Source organism: Tauraco erythrolophus, chromosome 4, assembly GCF_009769465.1.
Source record: "Tauraco erythrolophus isolate bTauEry1 chromosome 4, bTauEry1.pri, whole genome shotgun sequence".
NCBI lineage: Eukaryota > Metazoa > Chordata > Aves > Musophagiformes > Musophagidae > Tauraco > Tauraco erythrolophus.
In genome coordinates, this window is record NC_141468.1 from 984,377 (window position 1) to 1,002,819 (window position 18,443).

The window sequence follows — 18,443 nt, forward strand, 5'->3', positions numbered from 1 at the left end:
CCAGTCCCGCTATCCCATTCCGTTGGGGTCCCATCACCCCCAGTCCCGCTATCCTGTCCCATTGGGATCCCGGCACCCCCAGTCCTGCTATCCTGTTCTGTTGGGGTCCCATCACCTCCAGTCCCGCTATCCCAGCCTGACCCAGCACCCCCCTGTTATTCCCACTGGTCCCAATAGCCTGACCTGGGGTCATCCCAGCCCCCTTCCAACCACCGTTCCCAGCTCCTGGGGTCCCCTTGTCCCCACTCCTCACCTGCGGGATACCAGCACTGTCCTGCAACGACCTTCCCTGGAGTCCCACGAGCCCCCCCCAAACCCCCCGGAGCTGCCCCAATCCCCCTTTCCCATGGCCTCAGCCCCATGGAGGCTTCTCTTCTTTTAGGAAAGGGGCTGACCCCGGGACCTGCTCCCCCGGAGCCCTCATCCCACCAAAAACTGAGGGAAAAAACCAAGACCTGGGGGGGAAGGACCCCAGGGAAGGAGACGGGAGCGTGGCGGGATGCTCGGGCGGTGCCGAGCGCTTGTAGGGTCCGTGTGATCTCCCGCTCACACGCAGAGCTCCAGCACCTTCCGTGGTCAGCAAACTGGGATCTTGCACCGGATGAGGTCACTTTGGGATAATTCGGATCTTTGTTTGACCCTTCTCTGAACACCCGGAGTCGGGAGGATGAGCAAACCTGCGGAGCAGCGGGAAAAAGGAGCTGCCGCAGCGGCACAGGACCGGGAGCTTCTCCCTGCCCTGGCTGGATGCGTTGATGGGAAAGGACCAAATCCAGACCCCAATATCCCATCGGGAACCCGCCGTGAGCCGGACCCCCTGGTGCTCGGGGCTCAGCTGCCTCCGGTCCCACCCTCCTGCTCCAAACATGGACGCGGGGCTGATCCAGACCCAAATTTTGTACAAGTTTGGTGCAAATGTCAACTCTGGAAGGAAAGCGGGGACCCGCTGTTAGAACCAAGTGATGTGGCACTAAAAGATCCTGGTGACCCCAGGGATGGTGTGGTCTCGCTCCTGGTGACCCCCAGGGACATGGTGGTCTCACTCCTGGTGACCCCCATGGATGGTGTGGTCTCACACTCCTGGTGACCCTCGAGGGCCTGTAGGTCGAGGGATGGAGTGTTGGAGCAGCCATAAAGACAACCCATGGAATAACTTCATCTGAGGAGGATTCCTGCTGACCTGAGGACCTGGCACATCCTTGACCAATGCAACTGGGAGCTGCGGACATCATTGATGAGCACAGAGCAGACACCGTGATAACGAACCGGCTGGCTGGGAGAGCAGAAGCCAGCACCTCGAAACAGTGGTGGCACCTCAGAACAGTGGTGGCACCTTGAAATTGTGGTGGTGGTGGTGGCACCTTGAAACGGTGGTGGCGGTGGTGGCACCTCGAAACGGTGGTGGTGGTGGCACCTTGAAACAGTGGTGGTGGTGGCACCTCAAAATGGTGGTGGAACCTCGAAACAGTGGTGGCACCTTGAAACGGTGGTGGCGGTGGTGGCACCTCGAAACGGTGATGGTAGTGGTGGCACCTTGAAACGGTGGTGGCACCTTGAAACAGTGGTGGTGGCACTTCGAAATGGTGGTGGTGGTGGCACCTTGAAACGGTGGGGGCGGTGGTGGCACCTCGAAACGGTGGTGGTGGTGGCACCTTGAAACAGTGGTGGTGGTGGCACCTCGAAATGGTGGTGGCACCTCGAAACGGTGGTGGTAGTGGTGGCACCTTGAAACGGTGGTGGTGGTGGTGGCACCTCGAAACGATGGTGGTAGTGGTGGCACCTTGAAACGGTGGTGGCACCTTGAAATGGTGGTGGTGGTGGCGTCTCGAAATGGTGGTGGCACCTTGAAACGGTGGTGGCACCTCGAAGTGGTGGTGGTGGCACCTCAGAAGGGTGGTGCCATCTCAAAATTAAACCTAGGCGTAGGTGCATCCATGTAAGTAATTAATCACGAGAACTCTTGTTGCTTTATTAGTGGTAATTTGGAATCGCTACTGATATTTGATCGATATTTGCTTTTCTGGTAGTAATTTCGTTGTAACTTCTAATACCCACTCGCTTTACTCACCACTAGTAATTTGTAGTGATCTGCAATAAATTACAGATTACTAATAGGAATTAGTAATAGGAATTAGTAATAATAATCTTTATTATTACTATTAATCTGTATTATTACTATTAATCTGTACGATTACTATTATTAATCTGTATTATTACCACTAATATTTCCATTAGTAATTGCTAATACTAATAGTATTTTATACTACAGCGATAATAGATGATAATAGTCACTAATAGTAGTAGTAACTTATAGCAACAGTAATTTAGAGTAATTTCAATAAATAAATTAATGGAAGTTAAACCCCCAAGTCCGACACCTCACGTCGTGTAGTTGTGTATTTATATTTATGGGGGGTTATTGATATGTTTGTATTTATTTTTTAAATGGATATATTTATTTTTTTAGTGGATATATTTATATTTATAACTGCGCACAGGTGGAAGTTCCTAAGTCTGTACTTACGTCGCTGGAATTCTGTAATAACTTGTAATATCCATATATTTATTTATTCTTATTTTATGGGTATATACACACACTTTCCTAGTGGTAGTAGTGACTTGTAAGGGGAGGAGAGAGAGAATATTGTCCTATTCTCTTCTAATTAATGATATTATAATAGATAATAAAATTAATATAATATAATATAATATAATATAATATAATATAGAATCATAGAGTGGTTTGGGCTGGAAGGGACCTCAAAGATCATCCAGTTCCAACCCCCCTGCCATGGGCAGGGACACCCTCCACTACACCAGGTTGCCCCCCAAAAATTACTGGTTATGATACAGATTAATATAATATGATATGATATGGTATGATAGACTATGATATGATATAATATATAAATTTATGTACACACAATATACATTTATATTATATATGTAGTATAAATAGTAGTACATTATTCAAAATAATACAATATAATACAATATAATATAATATAATATAATATAATATAATATAATATAATATAATATAATATAATATAATATAATATAATATAATATAGTGTTATTATATGTTACGTTATGTTACTAATAGTATATATTTTGTATATGACAGAAAAATTTAAATATTTTCTCTTTTGTTCGTAATAGAAAACGTATTATTGCCGTATATTTCTGTAAGTATTGTATATGCTTACGTCACCCGCTGGAATGCCGTGATAATTTGTTATACGTGTGTATTTGCTGTATTCTTTGGGGTTTTATATATATTCACACACACACACTTGCTTTTTCCGGTGACTCATAGTAGAGAGGATATTGTTCTGTTCGATTCGATTCGATTCGATTCCTAATTCCACATTATATTAAATTACATTCTGTCATCTCATATCATGTCATATTATGTCATATTGCATTATATTACATCATATAATATTATATCATATCTGATTATCATGATGTAATATTATACATAAATGATATAAATCATTATATAATATTAATATATAACATATTGCATTATATTATATTATATTATATTATATTATATTATATTATATTATATTATATTATATGTTATATTTTCCCTGCCCATGGCAGGGGGGTTGGAACTGGATGGTCTTTGAGGTCCCTTCCAACCCAAACCATTCCATGATTCCGTGATTCTATATTATATTATATTATTATATTATATTATATTATATTATATTATATTATATTATATTATATTATATTATATTATATTATATTATATTATATTATATTATATTATATTATATTATATTATATTATATTATATTATATTATATTATATTATATTGGGAGCCACCTCAACCATGGGGACACGTCCATGAGGACTCATCCATGGGGAGGATGGTTCATGGAAACACGTCCATGGGGACACATCCAGGGAGCCAAGTCCCGGGGTCCTGCCTGGTGGCATCACAGAGACATTTGCTGCCATCATCAGGAGATCTGGGGAGGATGGTGCTGGTGGGAAGGAGGCAAATGTCACCGTCACTGGGAGGGTGAGTGGTCCAGTGGTGGGATCTCCCAGGGATCTCTGTTAGGGTCCCCAACCCCTCAATGCTGGTGGCTGTGGGGAGGTCCTTACCTGGGTGGGGGTGGGTGACCCGGTGGCACTCCCATGGCACGTGGGCAGCGGACGGGGACACTGGTGGCTCTCACTTCCCTTTCCCATCCGTCTGTCACGGGGCAGCTCCGGGAGCACACCCCGCGCCTGGGTGGAGGTGGGGGTGGGGGACACGGAGACCTGCTGGGTGGAGTGTAGGTCTGGTGGGGGCACGTATGAATCTGATGGGTGGACATATAGATCTGCTGAGTGGTCGTGTGGATCTGATGGCTGGATGTATAGATCCGATGGGTCAATGTGTAGATCTGGTGGCTGGACACACAGATCTAGGGTAGATGTGTAGATCTGGTGAGTGGATGTATAGATCTGGTGGGCGGACACGTAGATCTGAAGGGTGGACGTGCAGATTTGATGGGTGGACACATGGATCTATGGGTAGATGTGTAGATCTGGTGAGTGGCCACAGATTTCGCACCTGGATGTATATATCTCGTGGGTGAATATGTAGATCTGATGGGCAGATGTAAAATTGATAGGTGGACATGTAAACCTGATGGATGGGCATACAGACCTGATGGGTGGACATATAGATCTGATGGAGACACATATACATCTGATGGGTGTTCACATAGATCTGATGAGGGACATGTAGCTCTGATGAGGGACACATAGATCTGATGGGTGTTCACATAGATCTGATGAGGGACACATAGATCTGATGGGTGGACACATAGATCTGATGGGTGGACATGTAGATCTGATGAGGGACACGTAGATCTGATGGAGACACACATAGATCTGATGGAGACACACATAGATCTGATGGGTGGACATGTAGATCTGATGAGGGATATGTAGATCTGATGAGGGACATGTAGATCTGACGGAGACACACATAGATCTGATGAGGGACACGTAGATCTGATGGGTGGACACACTGATTTGATGGGCAGACGTACAGGTCTGACAGACGGACATGTAGATCTGACAGGAGGACGGCGCATCCATGAGCCAACCTGGGCACCTTCATCTTCATCACCGGGATAGAAGCACTTCTGTGGGGACCGGGGAACGTTCAACCCCACCAAGATCTCGTGGGCTGCCTGAAGGGGCTCTCTGGAGACCCACAGGCACCGACCGCGGTGCTTTCAGGGCCATGGGGGCTTCTCCCAGCAGCACCCAAAGCAAACACCTCCTGGGGTGGTGGGACCTGCAGCCAGGTGGCTCCTCGGTGACACGGGCTGGTTGCCATCGCTGCGGTGGCACCTTGGTGACCCTGAAACCAAGAAGGGGGTTTTTGGTTTCAGTTCCTCTGCCCGAAGCTCTCGCCTTCCTCCAGGAAGGGCTGCGCCGGCACCAGCAGCTGCTCCGCGGGGCTTTCCGGCCTCGATGAAACCTGGAGAGAAGATAAATAATAGATATAATAAATAATAATAAATATAATCATAAATCTGAGAAGGAGCGTACTAATAACCCCACGCAGAGGGGATCTGTCCCTGCGGCCAAGCCACGGTGGTGGGATGAGGTGATGGTTCGTGTCACCAGCCACGGAAGCCGAAAGCACGACGCAAAAAAATAGGTGCAAAAATTCGGCAAAAAAAAACGGGATTTGAGGCTTGGGTCTGGTTCGGGAAGGGACACGCTGGTTCCTCGCACCCGGGGCTGAGCCGGTCATTCATGGAAACGATGGGAGTGAATGGCTGGTGGAGGAAGGATCCATCCTCCTCCTCCTCCCCGCCGGCTTCGGGGCATCCTGCTGGACACCCGAAAATAAAGGGAAATATGACGAAATCTACCAAAACGTCCCATTTTTTACGCTGGGGGTTTCTGGGGCAGAGACAGCCCGATTCGGGCAGTTTTGGGGAAAGCGGGGCTGCGGGGTCAGCCGGGAGGGATTCGGGACCGAGCTGGCTCGTCACGTGATTGAAAACCGGGGGGGTGCTGGCCCTTTAAGGCGGAGGGGCGCTGGCCCTTTAAGGTCGGAGCCGCCCCGCGCGGACAGGTGCGGCGGCGACACACCGCCTGCGGGGGGGAGGAGACGGCGGCGGCTGAGCGACGGCGCGAGCCGCCAATGGGAAGGCAGAATGAGCCAGACGGGCCAATGAGCGGGCAGCGAAGGGAGGGGGGCGGAACGCTGCGCGGCTCGGCTGCCTTCGCCCCGAGGGTGCGAAGTGGCGTTTGTCGCCGCCGTGACCGGCTCGGCTCCGCTCGGCCGGGATCGGGTCGGTTGATCTCGGCGCCGCTCGGCTCCGTTCGGTCGGGCTCGGCTCGGCTTGGCTCTGTTCGGTTGGGCTCGGCTCGGCTCGGCTCTGTTCGGTTCGGCTCGGCTCGGCTCGGCTCCGTTCGGTTGGGCTCAGCTCGGCTCGGTCGGCCCGGTTCGGTCCGGCTCGGCTCCGTTCGGCTCCGCTCGGTCCGGTTCGGCTGGGCTCGGCTCCGCTCGGTCCGGTTCGGCTGGGCTCGGCTCCGCTCGGCCATGGCGAGGCGGGGGCCGGTGGGCGCCGTGCCCCACGGGGACAGTTTCTCCTTCGTGAGCCCGCTGGTGAAGTACGTGCTCTTCTTCTTCAACATGCTCTTCTGGGTGAGTGCCAGCGCCGGGACCCCCAGCCCCCCGGGACCCCTAGCCCCGGGACCCCACCGGGACGCCCCGTTATCGCTGCGGGGGACGGGGGGGGAGGCTGCGTTCTGCCATCCCCCGAGGGTTTTTGGGGTCCCCCTGCTCACGGTGTCACCCGTGGGTGCCCCCCGCCCCGCTCTCCCCCCGAAACCTCTTGCTTTCCCCACCCCAAACCCACCCTTTTGGGGTGCCACATTCCTTCGGGCGTGTCTCCACCCCCCCCCGTGCCCAAGGCAGGGCCACTGGGAGCCCCCAGGGCCACTGGGACCCCACTGGGACCCCCCGCCAGGTGCCATCGCCACGAAAGTGATGGCTTTTGGGCCCAATCCTGGCGCAGGTGATGACCCCCCCAGAATTGGGGGGGGGGGGGGGCACACGGACCCCCCTCATCCCCAGCCCACCCCCAGGGACGCCTGGTGTGGGGAAGCCAAGTGGTTTTCCATGCTTTCATATTTTTTTTAAATTTTATCATTATTTTTAATACTTTAAGGAATTTTTTATGTCTTTTTTTTTCTTCTGTTTTGGGGTGGGTTTTTTTATGGTTTTAGGGTTAGGGTTTTTTTTCTGGAGGGTTGGGATTTTTCTGCAGGGCTGTTTTCACGTCCGAAATCACATTTTTGAGGAAGTTTCTTGCTTCCGAGAAACAGCATCCCCAGCCCCTGCCACCCGGAACGGGAAGGGCTGGTGCAGCCGGGGGTGACCTCCCCGGGAGGTGGGGGCGCGCCGGGGTTGTTCGCGGTGGGCTCTGGCCCACCTGTGACGTCGGAGTGCCGTGGACCGGCTCAGTGTAGGAGTGATGAGGGGAAACTGAGGCAGCGGGTCCGGTTGCAGCCACGACTGCCGGAGCGGGAGGGTGGTGGTGCCTGGGGGGTGCTCACGGATCCCCCCCACCTCCCGTCCTGCTCTGCAGGTGATCTCGATGGTGATGGTGGCGGTGGGGGTCTACGCCCGGCTGCTGAAGCACGCAGGTGAGGTGGGGGGGCTTGGGGGGCACCGAGCAGGGTTCCCCGGTGCCCCCCTACCCGGCTTTGGGAGAGTGGGACCGATCCTGAGCTGGCACCGCGGTGGCGGTGCCCGTCTGCCGGTGGCGGCTGCTCTATCCATGGGGGAGTGGGCTGTGGGACCCCGGGGGGATCCGCGGTGCCGGGGGGGCTGCCGGTGACGGCTCGCTGCGGCAGAGGCAGCGATGGCCTGCCTGGCGGTGGACCCCGCCATCCTGCTCGTCGTGGTGGGCATCCTCACCTTCCTCATCACCTTCTGTGGCTGCGTTGGCTCCTTGCGGGAGAACATCTGCCTGCTGCAGACGGTGAGTCCTCGGGGTGGTGGGTCCCTCCCGGCATGTCCCCCCGCGGGATCTTGGTGTCTCTCCCATGGTGCCCCCCGCTCCATCGCCCTCCTCTCGCCCGCAGTTCTCCGTCTGCCTGACCATCGTCTTCCTCCTGCAGCTGGCAGCTGGCGTACTGGGCTTTGTCTTCTCCGATAAGGTACTGCCGGTGTGAGGGGCAGGCTGGATGACCCCGGCTGGTCTGGTGGGGTGATGACCTCGCTGATGTGCCCTCCCTGGTGCCCATCCCACAGGCACGCGGGAAGGTCAGCGAGATCATCAACGGTGCCATCGTGCATTACCGCGACGACCTGGACCTGCAGAACCTCATTGACTTCGGGCAGAAGGAGGTACGTGGTGGGGGGCTGGGGGGCCGGGATCTCCCTCTGATGGATGAGGACATGTGGGTCAGGCTTTGGGGGGGTCTCGGCTCTCGCCTTAAATCCGCGGGGTCCCCCAGGTTGAGGACGTTGGGTGGCTCCTCTGTGAGGATGTGATGTTCGTGGAGAAGCCCCGGCCAGGGCAGGTGGAGGTTGGGGCGAGCTGGATGTAGGTGGCCTTGGGAGGGCCATCACTTGCTGCCCATCAAGGCCGCGGTCCCACCGTTCCTGTCCCCACCGCCGCGGGGCCGGGGTCCCCTCCTCACTGAGCCCCCCGTCCCCTTCCCCACAGTTCAGCTGCTGCGGAGGCGTCTCCTACAAGGACTGGTCCCAGAACATGTACTTCAACTGCACCGCCGCCAACCCCAGCCGGGAGCGGTGCTCCGTGCCTTTCTCCTGCTGCCTGCGGGACGCCGACGAGGTGAGGATGAGGGCGGTGTCCTCGGGGGACCCCCGCTCTGCACCTCTCCTCCCATCCCTGGAGACTGCGCCGAGCCTGGAGCCCCCTCCCCAGGAGTGGGAATCCACCACCAGGAATGTGTGGGACCCCTTATCGCCCTCTGGGTTTGGGGACCCCCAACCAACCGCAGTGGGGCTGTGCAGGGTTGGGGTGGGTGGTGGATCCTGCCAACCTTGTCCCCCCCACCCCCACCCCATAGGTATCATCCCTTTTTGGGGCTGGGGGTGTTTAGGGAGCCCAGTGCTGGAGGGATGGGGCTGGGGACACCAAGGACGGGCTGGCCCAGGGAAAGGGGACACCCTGACTGGTGCCGAGGCGAGGGCAGAACCCCTGGTTGCCCCATGGCTGCCCCCCCTAGAGGCAGCCTCCCTCCCCAGCCCCTCTGTGTCCTGTCCCCCCACCCCTTCCCAGGCCGTCATCAACACCATGTGCGGGCGGGGCATGCAGGCCATGAGCTACCTGGAGGCCAGCGCCTTCATCCACACCAACGGCTGCATCGACAAGCTGGTCAACTGGATCCACAGCAACCTCTTCCTGCTGGGGGGCATCGCCCTGGGGCTGGCCGTCCCCCAGGTACCAGCCCTGGGGACTGGTGGGGAGAGGGGACCGTCCTGCAGCTCCGCTTTGCTCCCCGTGTCGTTCGGGAGCTGCCGTAACGATGCGTCTAATTGTAATCCTGGGGAGTCGGGGCAGGATTTGGGGTGGGGAGAGCGGCGCAAACGGCGGGCACGTCCTCGTCTGGAGCCGGGTACTTGTAGGACAGCAGGGTGACGCTGCCCGGTGTCCCTCAGCACCTTCCTCTCGCCTTCCTCTTCCTCTCCTGCAGCTGGTGGGCATCCTGCTGGCTCAGATTCTCATCAACCAGATCAGGGACCAGATCAAGCTGCAGCTCTACAACCAGCAGCACCGGGCTGACCCCTGGTACTGAGCCCTGGCGCACTGCGGCAGAGCCGGCGTCCGTCCCCACGGCGCAGTGGTGGCTCGGGGAGCCGGGACCTCAACAGCAATTTTCCAAACCCTGGATCCATAGGAAGCGCTGAAGGGGCTTTGCTGGAGAAGAGGGAGGTTGGAGCAGGCTGCGGATGCCCGGATCCGTGTGCGGTGGCTGCTGTGCTGCAGAGGGACACGTGGGGACTCCATGGCTTCAGCAGCCGGTGCGAGAGCTGGTGCCAGGCTTGGCCGGGACGTGCTGCACTGCTGCGCCCTATTTGGGGGACGGAACCAGCCCCGGTGAACTGCTGTCTGTCCATCCGTCCTGGTGGACCGAGAGCTGGTGCGCAGGTTCCCCTTGTGCTGGAGATGGGTGTCTGTCCGCGCGTCTGTCCATCCTCTGCTGATCCACGCACCGAGCTGCCCTCACCCATGGCAAGGCTGGCTCCAGAACTGGGCACTCTCCAGATGGGTGCTGCAGACACCGTCGCGGTGCTCCGCGGGGACGGCCGAGGGCTGCGCTCGCTGGCCAGGAGCAGGAGTCATCGCCTGCGTGTCCACCCTGGAAGAAGAAGGGACATGAGGACACCTTGCCCAGGGCTGTCGCACGGGTGCTTCGTTAGCCGAGGACGGGGGTCCCATCTCTGTGCCGGGGGGCTCAACCCCCCCCCCCCCCCCCAGGGTGCTGAGCCCCGGGCGGAGCAGGGGACAGGCGCAGTCCTGTGTCCCCTCTCCTGTGGGGCCGGTGCCAGGCCGTGATGTTTCCCTTTAATTTCATGGAGAATAAAGGGAGACGAGGCTGGACGCTGTGATCACTGCCGTGCCGTGCGGGGGGGCTGCTCGATCACCGAGGGGAGGGCACCACCATGGCTTTGGGTGATGGCTCCATGGGGACAGGGTCGGACCAGCCCCTTCCCGTGCAGTGCCCCCGTCACCGCTACAGTGCTGGTGGGGGTCAGCTGCGGAGCCCCCAAAAAAGAGCGGAGGAGGGGGTGAGGGAGACACCAGAGAACCCCCCCAGCAAGGAAAATTTGGAGAGGTGCTTACTGCCCTGCTCCGGTGACTTTGGGCAGGGGGGGGGACCTGAATTACCCCCTCCTCTGCCCCAGGGAAGACGCTGCAAAATTTTGGGATGCTGTGAGCTGGGGGGGGTGGGGGAGCTGCTGCTTCCCCCCGGCATCAGGGATGCTGGCCTTGCCGCCGCTTTTCGGAGCCATCGCAAACTGTGAGTGGAGGGTTTTTTTTTTGTTAATTTTTTCTTCTCCTCGGGCTGGGTGGTCCCCCCCGCACCGCCCCGCCGCAGAGGGAGTCGGGATGCGGCCCAGTGCCCAGCCCTTTGTGTGCGGCCGGGAGGCACCGAGGCAGGCGGGGGCTCGGCCCTGCCACCGGCTCCGTGCCCCTCTGCCACATCCCTGTGCTGATTTTGGCCCCCCCCCGTGTCCCCCCCCAGCTTTTGGCCGGGGTGGTACAGGGCTCTTGGGGACCGAGGTGGCCACACTGGCCCCATCCTGCCCCAGTGTTAGCCAAGGGCCTGCTCCTGGCTGCCCCTGCTCCCCTCCAGCATCCCCCGGCTGGATGCTCTGGGAAAACAACCCCAAAACTGCCCCTCCCATACCCCAGAGTGACTTTCCCCCAAAAAAAGAGATTTCTGCCCCCCCCCGCCAAAAGCAACTTTTGAAAAATGTCCCTCCCCCAGAGCAGTTTCTCTCCCGCAAAAAGCAATTTCTCTTTCCCCCAAAAGCCACCTGACCTCCCCAAATGTGGCTTGTCACCTAAAAGAGCGATTTCTCCCCCAAAAGTGCTCACTTCCCTGAAGAATGACACCTCCTCCCCAAAAAACTACTACTTCCCCTGCAAAAGGGACTTTTCCTCCCCCGAAAGTAACTTCCCCCTCAAAAAAGCGACTTTTCTCCCCCTAAAAGTGACTTTTGTCCCAAAAAAGTGACTTCTCCTCCCCCAAAAGTAACTTCCCTCTCAAAAAAGTGACTTTTCTTCCCAAAAAGCAACTTTTATCCCCCCAGAAGTAATTCTTGTCCCCAGAAAGCAACTTTTGTTCCCCAAAAGTGACTTCTCCTTCCCCAAAAGTAACTTCCCCCTCAAAAAGTGACTTTTCTGCCCCCAAAAGAAACTTTTTTTTTTCCAATAAAGTGCCTTTTGTCCCCCAAAAGCAACTTTTGTTCCCCAAAAGTGGCTTCGCTTCCCCAAAGGCAACTTTTCTTTTCCGAAAAGTGATGGCTCCTCCCCTAAAAGCAACTTCCCCCCCCTAAATCCAACTTTCCCTTCCTAAAAGTGACTTCCCTCCCAAAAAAGCAACTTTTCCCCTCAAAAGTAACTTTTTGCTCCTCGAAACAACTTCTACCCTGGCCAAACTCGACTTTTCTCCTTCAAAACCCGACTTTCCCCACTCAAAACCAACTCCCCCCTCCAGAACCTCTCCCCTCTCCTTCCCAAATCCAACTTCTCTCGGAGAAAAAAACCACCTTTCTCCTCCGAAAACGCGACTCCTCCTCCTTCCAAAGCCACATCTCCCCTCCCAAAAGCGACTTCTCCCTCCCTAAACTCAACTTTCCCCCTCAAAAACTCGTCCCCCCCCGCTTCCCGCCTCCAAAAAACCCTAACTTTTCCTCACAAAAAGGCACTTTTCCTCTCAAAAGCGGCCGCCCCCCTTTCCTGCCTCCAAAAAAGTAACTTTTTCCTCACAAAAAGGCACTTTTCCCCTCAAAAGCGGCCACCCCCCCTTCCCGCCTCAGAAAAAGTAACTTTTTCTTCACAAAGAAAGCCACTTTTCCCCTCAAAAAGCCACTTTTCCTCTCAAAAGCGGCCGCCCCCCTCTTCCCGCTTCAAAAAAAAAGTAACTTTTTCCTCACAAAAAGGCACTTTTCCCCTCAAAAGCGGCCGGCCCCCTTCCTACCTCAAAAAAAAGTAACTTTTTCCTCACAAAAAGTCACTTTTCCACTTTTCCCCTCAAGAGCGGCCGCCCCCCGCCCCTTCCCGCCGCGCCGCCTCTCCTCAGCCCGCCCCGGCGGGGGGCGCGGGGCCGCGGCGGGCCGGGCCGCGCCGAGGGAAGAAGAAGAGGAGGAGGAGGAGGAGGAGGAGGAGGAGCGGCCCCGCTCCGCTCCCGGCGAGCTCAACAAAGGGCGTCGGGGCATGGCGGGGGCCGGGGCCGGGCCGCCCGCGTAGCTCCGGCGCGGGCCGGGATGGCGGCGCAGGGCGGCGGGTGGCGGTGGGCGCTGGCGCTGGGTATGGCGCTGGCGCTGGGCGGCCGCCGCTGCCCCGCCGCCCCCTCCCTCAACGCCTCCGCCGCGGCCGTGCCCGAGCGGTGCCGCCGCCCGGCGTCCTGCGAGCGGCTGCGGTACGGAGCCTGCCTGGGCTCGGCGCTGCCCTACGCCGCCACCTCCACGGTCTTGGCCGCCGACTCCGCCTCGCAGGAGGAGGCTCACGGAAAGCTGCTGCTCTGGTCCGGTACGGAGTTGGAGCGCGGGGTGGCGGGGGCGGGGGGGGACACACACACACACGGTCGGGAGTCGGGGAAAGGCCCGCGACGGGCACCGGGGGGTGTAATGGGGGCTGGGGGGGAGCACGGGGCCGGGGGGCACTATAGAGGGGGACAGGGGGTGGGGGCACTATAGAGGGGGCTCGGGTGCAGCGTAGGGGGAGCAGTATAGAGGGGAGTGGTGCAGTGGGGGCCTGGGGACGGGTACAGTGTAGGAAACTGTAGCAGGGGCCTGGGGCTGGGAGCAGTCTAGAGGGGGGTGGTGTAGTGGGGGAGAGGGGATGGCTACAGTATTGAAAACTGTGTAGCAGGGGCCTGGGGGTGGGCGCAGTATAGAAAACTGTGTAGTAGGGGACTAAAGATGGGTACAGTATAGAGGGGAGCAGTATAGCAGGGGCCTGGGGACGGGTACAGTATAGAAAACTGTAGCAGGGGACTGGGGGTGGGTACAGTATAGAGGGGAGCGGTATAGTGGGGGCCTGGGGACAGGTACAGTATAGAAAACTGTGTAGCAGGGGCCTGGGGGTGGGTGCAGTATAGAGGGGGAGCAGTATAGCAGGGACCTGGGGACGGGCATGGCACCCCAGGGGCATTACTGACAGGGGTGTCCGGGTGCCATGCGTGCCGAGTTGCCAGGGCGGATGGTGCCGGTGCTCCCCACCACCACGGCCGGCAACCGCCCCGTCCCACGTCCCTGTGCAGCCGGGGGGGCTGCGGGGCGGGGGGGCCAGCGGAGGGGGCCGATGTGTCCCCCAGGGGGGTGACGGCGCTGTCCCCGCAGGCCTGCGCAACGCCCCGCGCTGCTGGGACGTCATCCAGCCCCTGCTCTGCGCCGTCTACATGCCCAAGTGCGAGGACGGGCAGGTGGAGCTGCCCAGCCAGACCCTCTGCCAGGCCACCCGCGCGCCCTGCACCATCGTGGAGCGCGAGCGCGGCTGGCCCGACTTCCTCAAGTGCACGCCCGACCGCTTCCCCGAGGGATGCCCGGTACGGAGGGGACATGGTGGGATGGACACACGCCCCGCCACCAGCTCCAGATCCCCACGGGGCAGCGGGAGCTGTTGCCAGCCCTCTGTGGGGGACCGATGTCCACCCCAGCAGCGCAGCCTTCGCTGTGGGGGTGCCTCCTCCTCCTCCTCATGGTGCTGCTTTTCCTCTGGCAGAACGAGGTACAGAACATCAAGTTCAACAGCTCGGGGCAGTGCGAGGCGCCGCTGGTGCGGACGGACAACCCCAAGAGTTGGTACGAGGACGTGGAGGGTTGCGGCATCCAGTGCCAGAACCCGCTCTTCACCGAGAAGGAGCACCGCGAGATGCACGTCTACATCGCCGCCTTCAGCTCCGTCACCATCTTCTGCACCTTCTTCACCCTGGTGAGATACGGCAGGCACAGGGAGGTGTCCCCAGAAGGAGACCGGGCACTAAACTGTCCCTTTCTCCCCACCGCCAGGCCACGTTTGTCGCCGACTGGAGGAACTCTAACCGCTACCCTGCCGTCATCCTCTTCTACGTCAACGCCTGCTTCTTCGTGGGCAGCATCGGCTGGTTGGCGCAGTTCATGGATGGTGCCCGTGACGAGATCGTGTGCCGGGCTGATGGCACCATGCGGCTGGGGGAACCCACGTACGTGTCACCTTCGTCCCCATCCTGCCCTGGCCACATGCCAAGAGGTGTCCTCAGGACCAAGGAGGGCTCTTAGGGTTTCCTGGCCTCTTGGGAGCATGGAGGATGCTCCACTCTTGGCGTAGGAGACACCCCCTTTCTCCCTGTGTCCCCCGACGGAGGTTGGTGACGCTCCTGTCTCCCCTCTCCCCGTAGCTCCAATGAGACGCTCTCCTGCGTCATCATCTTCGTCATCGTTTACTACTCGCTGATGTCGGGTGTCATCTGGTTCGTCATGCTGACCTACGCCTGGCACACCTCCTTCAAGGCGCTGGGCACCACCTACCAGCCACTGCTGGGCAAGACCTCCTACTTCCACCTCATCACCTGGTCCATCCCCTTCGTCCTCACCGTGGCCATCCTGGCCGTGGCGCAGGTAACGGGACCATGATCCCGCGTGTCCCGGCAGTTCCCTGCCAGGGTGACGTGCGCAGGGAGGGGTGGCCGCAGCCGACTGACCCCCCCGTCCCCATCTCTGCCAGGTGGATGGTGACTCTGTCAGCGGCATCTGCTTTGTGGGCTACAAGAACTACCGCTACCGGGCCGGCTTCGTCCTGGCGCCCATCGGGCTCGTCCTCATCGTCGGGGGCTACTTCCTCATCCGGGGTAGGTGCAATCTCGCCCCGGCGCGGGGACGGGGGCACAGCGGGTGCGTCCCCCTACCCTGACCACCTCATCCCTCCACTGCAGGGGTCATGACGCTCTTCTCCATCAAGAGCAACCACCCCGGGCTGCTGAGCGAGAAGGCGGCCAGCAAGATCAATGAGACCATGCTGCGGCTGGGTGAGCGGGGCTCCATGGGCGCCATTTCCAGGGGAATTTGGGTGGGAATGGGGATGTTTTGTCCCCTGAACTCGGACAGCCCCATCCCGCCTTCCCCGGGATAAAGCTGTGGTGACAGCGGCACGGCCTCAGTGCAGCTTCTTTGTCACTGGGGTCCGGCTAAACCAGGGATGTCCCACTTCTCTTCCAGGCATCTTTGGCTTCTTGGCCTTCGGCTTCGTCTTCATCACTTTTGGCTGCCACTTCTATGACTTCTTCAACCAGGCGGAGTGGGAGCGCAGCTTTCGGGAATACGTCCTGTGAGTGGGACGGGGACGGGAGGGCGAGTGGGGCGCTCGTGGCGTGAGAGCCCCATGTCCCCCACCAGTGTTACCACTGCATCTCCGCTCCGCAGAGCTGTGGGGTGTCGTTGGGTGTCCCCCTCCTTATGGCCACCGTCCTGCCTCTGTCCCCGCAGGTGCGAGGCCAACGTGACCATCGCCACGCAGACCAACAAGCCCATCCCGGACTGTGAGATCAAGAACCGGCCGAGCCTTCTGGTGGAGAAGATCAACCTCTTTGCCATGTTCGGCACTGGCGTCTCCATGAGCACCTGGGTCTGGACCAAGGCCACCCTGCTCATCTGGAAGCGCACCTGGTGCAGGTGGGACCCCGGGGATGTCACCCCAGCTCTGTGTGACCCTTCCTGCCCCCCCTCCAATGTCCTGAGATGTTGGAGGTCATCCCCAGACTTTTGTCGGTCAGTTCAATGAGTTGTGGGCTTGCAGCAGACAGCGGTTTGGGAATGGGGTGGCCTCTCTCGCTTTGTCCTTGTTTGTAGGACACCTCCATCCCCAGGGGACCCATCCAACGCAGTTCCCAGCCCTTAATGTCCCTCTCCAGAGGAGAGGAGGGAGATGGGGAGGGTCCCTGTGCCCCCTGCTGCAATGCCTGGGCTTGTGTGTCCCCTGGGCCACCCCGTGTCCCTGCCCTGACCTGCCGTGTCCCCAGGCTGACGGGGCAGAGCGATGACCAGCCCAAGAGGATCAAGAAGAGCAAGATGATCGCGAAAGCCTTCTCCAAGCGCAAGGAGCTGCTGCGCGACCCAGGCCAGGAGTTGTCCTTCAGCCTGCACACTGTCTCGCACGACGGCCCCGTGGGTATGTGCCCGTGGGAGGGGGCTGCCTCGGCAGCACCCCAGGGTCCCCACCCTGACCGGGGCTCCCTTGTTGTCCTTGCAGCCGGTTTAGCCTTCGACATCAACGAGCCGTCGGCCGACGTGTCCTCAGCGTGGGCCCAGCACGTCACCAAGATGGTGGCCAGGAGAGGGGCTATCCTGCCCCAGGACGTCTCCGTGACACCCGTGGCCACCCCTGGCAAGTCCTTGGGGACAGTGTGGGACATCTCTGGGGGGGTGAGATGAGCTGAGCTGAGGGGTGTTGGGGCTGGCAGGGGGCACGGGGCAGGATGCGGCCACCCTCACCCGTCCCGTCCTGTGTTCCGCAGTGCCGCCGGAGGAGAGGGCCAACCTCTGGGTGGTGGAGGCCGACGTCTCCCCTGAGCTGCAGAAGCGCAGCGGCCGCAAGAAGCAGCGGAGGAAGAAGAAGAAGAAGAAGGAGGTGTGCCCGGGTCCCGAGCGCTGCCTGGGGGGACTTGCAGCCCCCCCGGCCCCCAGTGCCGTCCCTCGCCTGCCCCGGCTGCCCCGCCAGCCCTGCTTGGTCGCCTTCACTCCCGATGTCCTTCCTGGGATCCCGCCTGGCCAGCCCGAAGCCCCCTTTGCCAGGGGGCCGTGGGATGGCCGCCGCAGAGCCGACGTCTTCCACCTCATCAGCAACCCCTTCTGCCCCGAGAGCGGGTTCCCGGAGGAGGAGAGCCCCGGCCCCAGCAGCGGGCGCCGGCAGCACAACGGGGGTCCACTCTGGCCCCCCGACCCCAGCGCCCTGCCCCGCGGCGGGGGGCCCAGGACTCAGGGCCGACGGGCCGGCTTGGCCCCCATCCACTCTCGGACCAACCTGGTGGACGCGGAGCTGCTGGACGCCGATTCGGACTTTTGAGCCCGTCGGGGTGTTGCGAGGGGACGGCGGGGACACTGGGGTGAGACCAAAACCTCATCCGGCACCGGCAGCCGGCGAGGGGACACCGAAGCCCACCCCGTCACGTCGGGGCTGCTCCCGAGGATCCCTCCAGCCCGGCCATGGCTGATCTGTCCCCTCGGAGGGCCGCGTTTGTCCCCGCGTCACCTGGACAGACTCGATGTGCGTTCCAGCCTGGCAAGACACCGGCAGAAGAGTTTTGGGGTCGTCCCCTGCCCCGGCATGGCTGGGAGAAGAGAAACGAGGTGTCAGTGGAACAAACCCCACCCAGGTCCCGCAGGGATTTACGGACAAGGGGACACTGGTTTTGCCCCTGAAGGGGACGGGAGCGGGTGGCACCCCCAGGACAGCGAGCGTAGGTCAGGGTACATTTTGGGGAGCTGGGACCCGCTGACACCCCTTGCTCACCCTCTGCCCCCAACCCATGGCTAGATGGTACGTAGAGCTTACAAAAACTTGTGCAAATAGGGGGTTTGTTTTTTTAAAATTTTTCATTTTTTCATCTTTGTATAATACACCGAGACGCGACGACCGAGCGCGGCCTTAGCTTGGGTGCTGCGGCCGAGAGCGGGATGAGCGGAGCCTACGCGACGTGGGGTGGCAGCAGCATCCCTGGGGGT

At 58.7% G+C, this 18,443-nt stretch overlaps 2 protein-coding genes across 3 annotated transcripts; both read left to right on the forward strand.

Moving 5' to 3' along the window:
• Positions 1–6,578: 6,578 nt before the first annotated feature.
• Positions 6,579–10,008, forward strand: TSPAN33 (tetraspanin 33). 2 transcript variants are annotated; one of them, XM_086610387.1, is made up of 8 exons: positions 6,579–6,683; positions 7,630–7,687; positions 7,898–8,025; positions 8,129–8,203; positions 8,298–8,393; positions 8,716–8,844; positions 9,295–9,456; positions 9,710–10,008. In XM_086610387.1, exons 1-8 carry the CDS (start codon positions 6,579–6,581, stop codon positions 9,809–9,811), a joined length of 855 nt encoding a protein of 284 aa, XP_086466513.1. In that variant the 3' UTR covers positions 9,812–10,008. The 2 variants fall into 2 exon arrangements, with proteins under 2 accessions (XP_086466513.1, XP_086466512.1); XM_086610386.1 differs by having other exon boundaries at positions 8,716–8,828; positions 9,279–9,456.
• A 3,002-nt stretch (positions 10,009–13,010) lies between these two features.
• On the forward strand, positions 13,011–17,784 carry SMO (smoothened, frizzled class receptor). Its single transcript, XM_086610272.1, has 12 exons — positions 13,011–13,275; positions 14,088–14,293; positions 14,470–14,679; positions 14,757–14,929; positions 15,125–15,344; positions 15,451–15,574; positions 15,659–15,751; positions 15,942–16,050; positions 16,209–16,394; positions 16,742–16,890; positions 16,972–17,106; positions 17,237–17,784. Exons 1-12 carry the CDS (start codon positions 13,011–13,013, stop codon positions 17,782–17,784), a joined length of 2,418 nt encoding a protein of 805 aa, XP_086466398.1.
• The last annotated feature ends 659 nt before the right edge of the window (positions 17,785–18,443 follow it).

What these genes read in the sequence shown, in the direction of transcription:
- TSPAN33 (XM_086610387.1), top strand. Translation starts at nt 6,579, where the DNA reads ATGGCGAGGCGGGGGCCGGTGGGCGCCGTGCCCCACGGGGACAGTTTC. An exon ending in TCTTCAACATGCTCTTCTGG is followed by an intron (nt 6,684 to 7,629) that starts GTGAGTGCCAGC and finishes CCTGCTCTGCAG; the next exon opens with GTGATCTCGATGGTGATGGT. An exon ending in TTGACTTCGGGCAGAAGGAG is followed by an intron (nt 8,394 to 8,715) that starts GTACGTGGTGGG and finishes CCTTCCCCACAG; the next exon opens with TTCAGCTGCTGCGGAGGCGT.
- SMO (XM_086610272.1), top strand. Translation starts at nt 13,011, where the DNA reads ATGGCGGCGCAGGGCGGCGGGTGGCGGTGGGCGCTGGCGCTGGGTATG. An exon ending in ATGCGGCTGGGGGAACCCAC is followed by an intron (nt 14,930 to 15,124) that starts GTACGTGTCACC and finishes CTCTCCCCGTAG; the next exon opens with CTCCAATGAGACGCTCTCCT. An exon ending in TGAGACCATGCTGCGGCTGG is followed by an intron (nt 15,752 to 15,941) that starts GTGAGCGGGGCT and finishes CTTCTCTTCCAG; the next exon opens with GCATCTTTGGCTTCTTGGCC.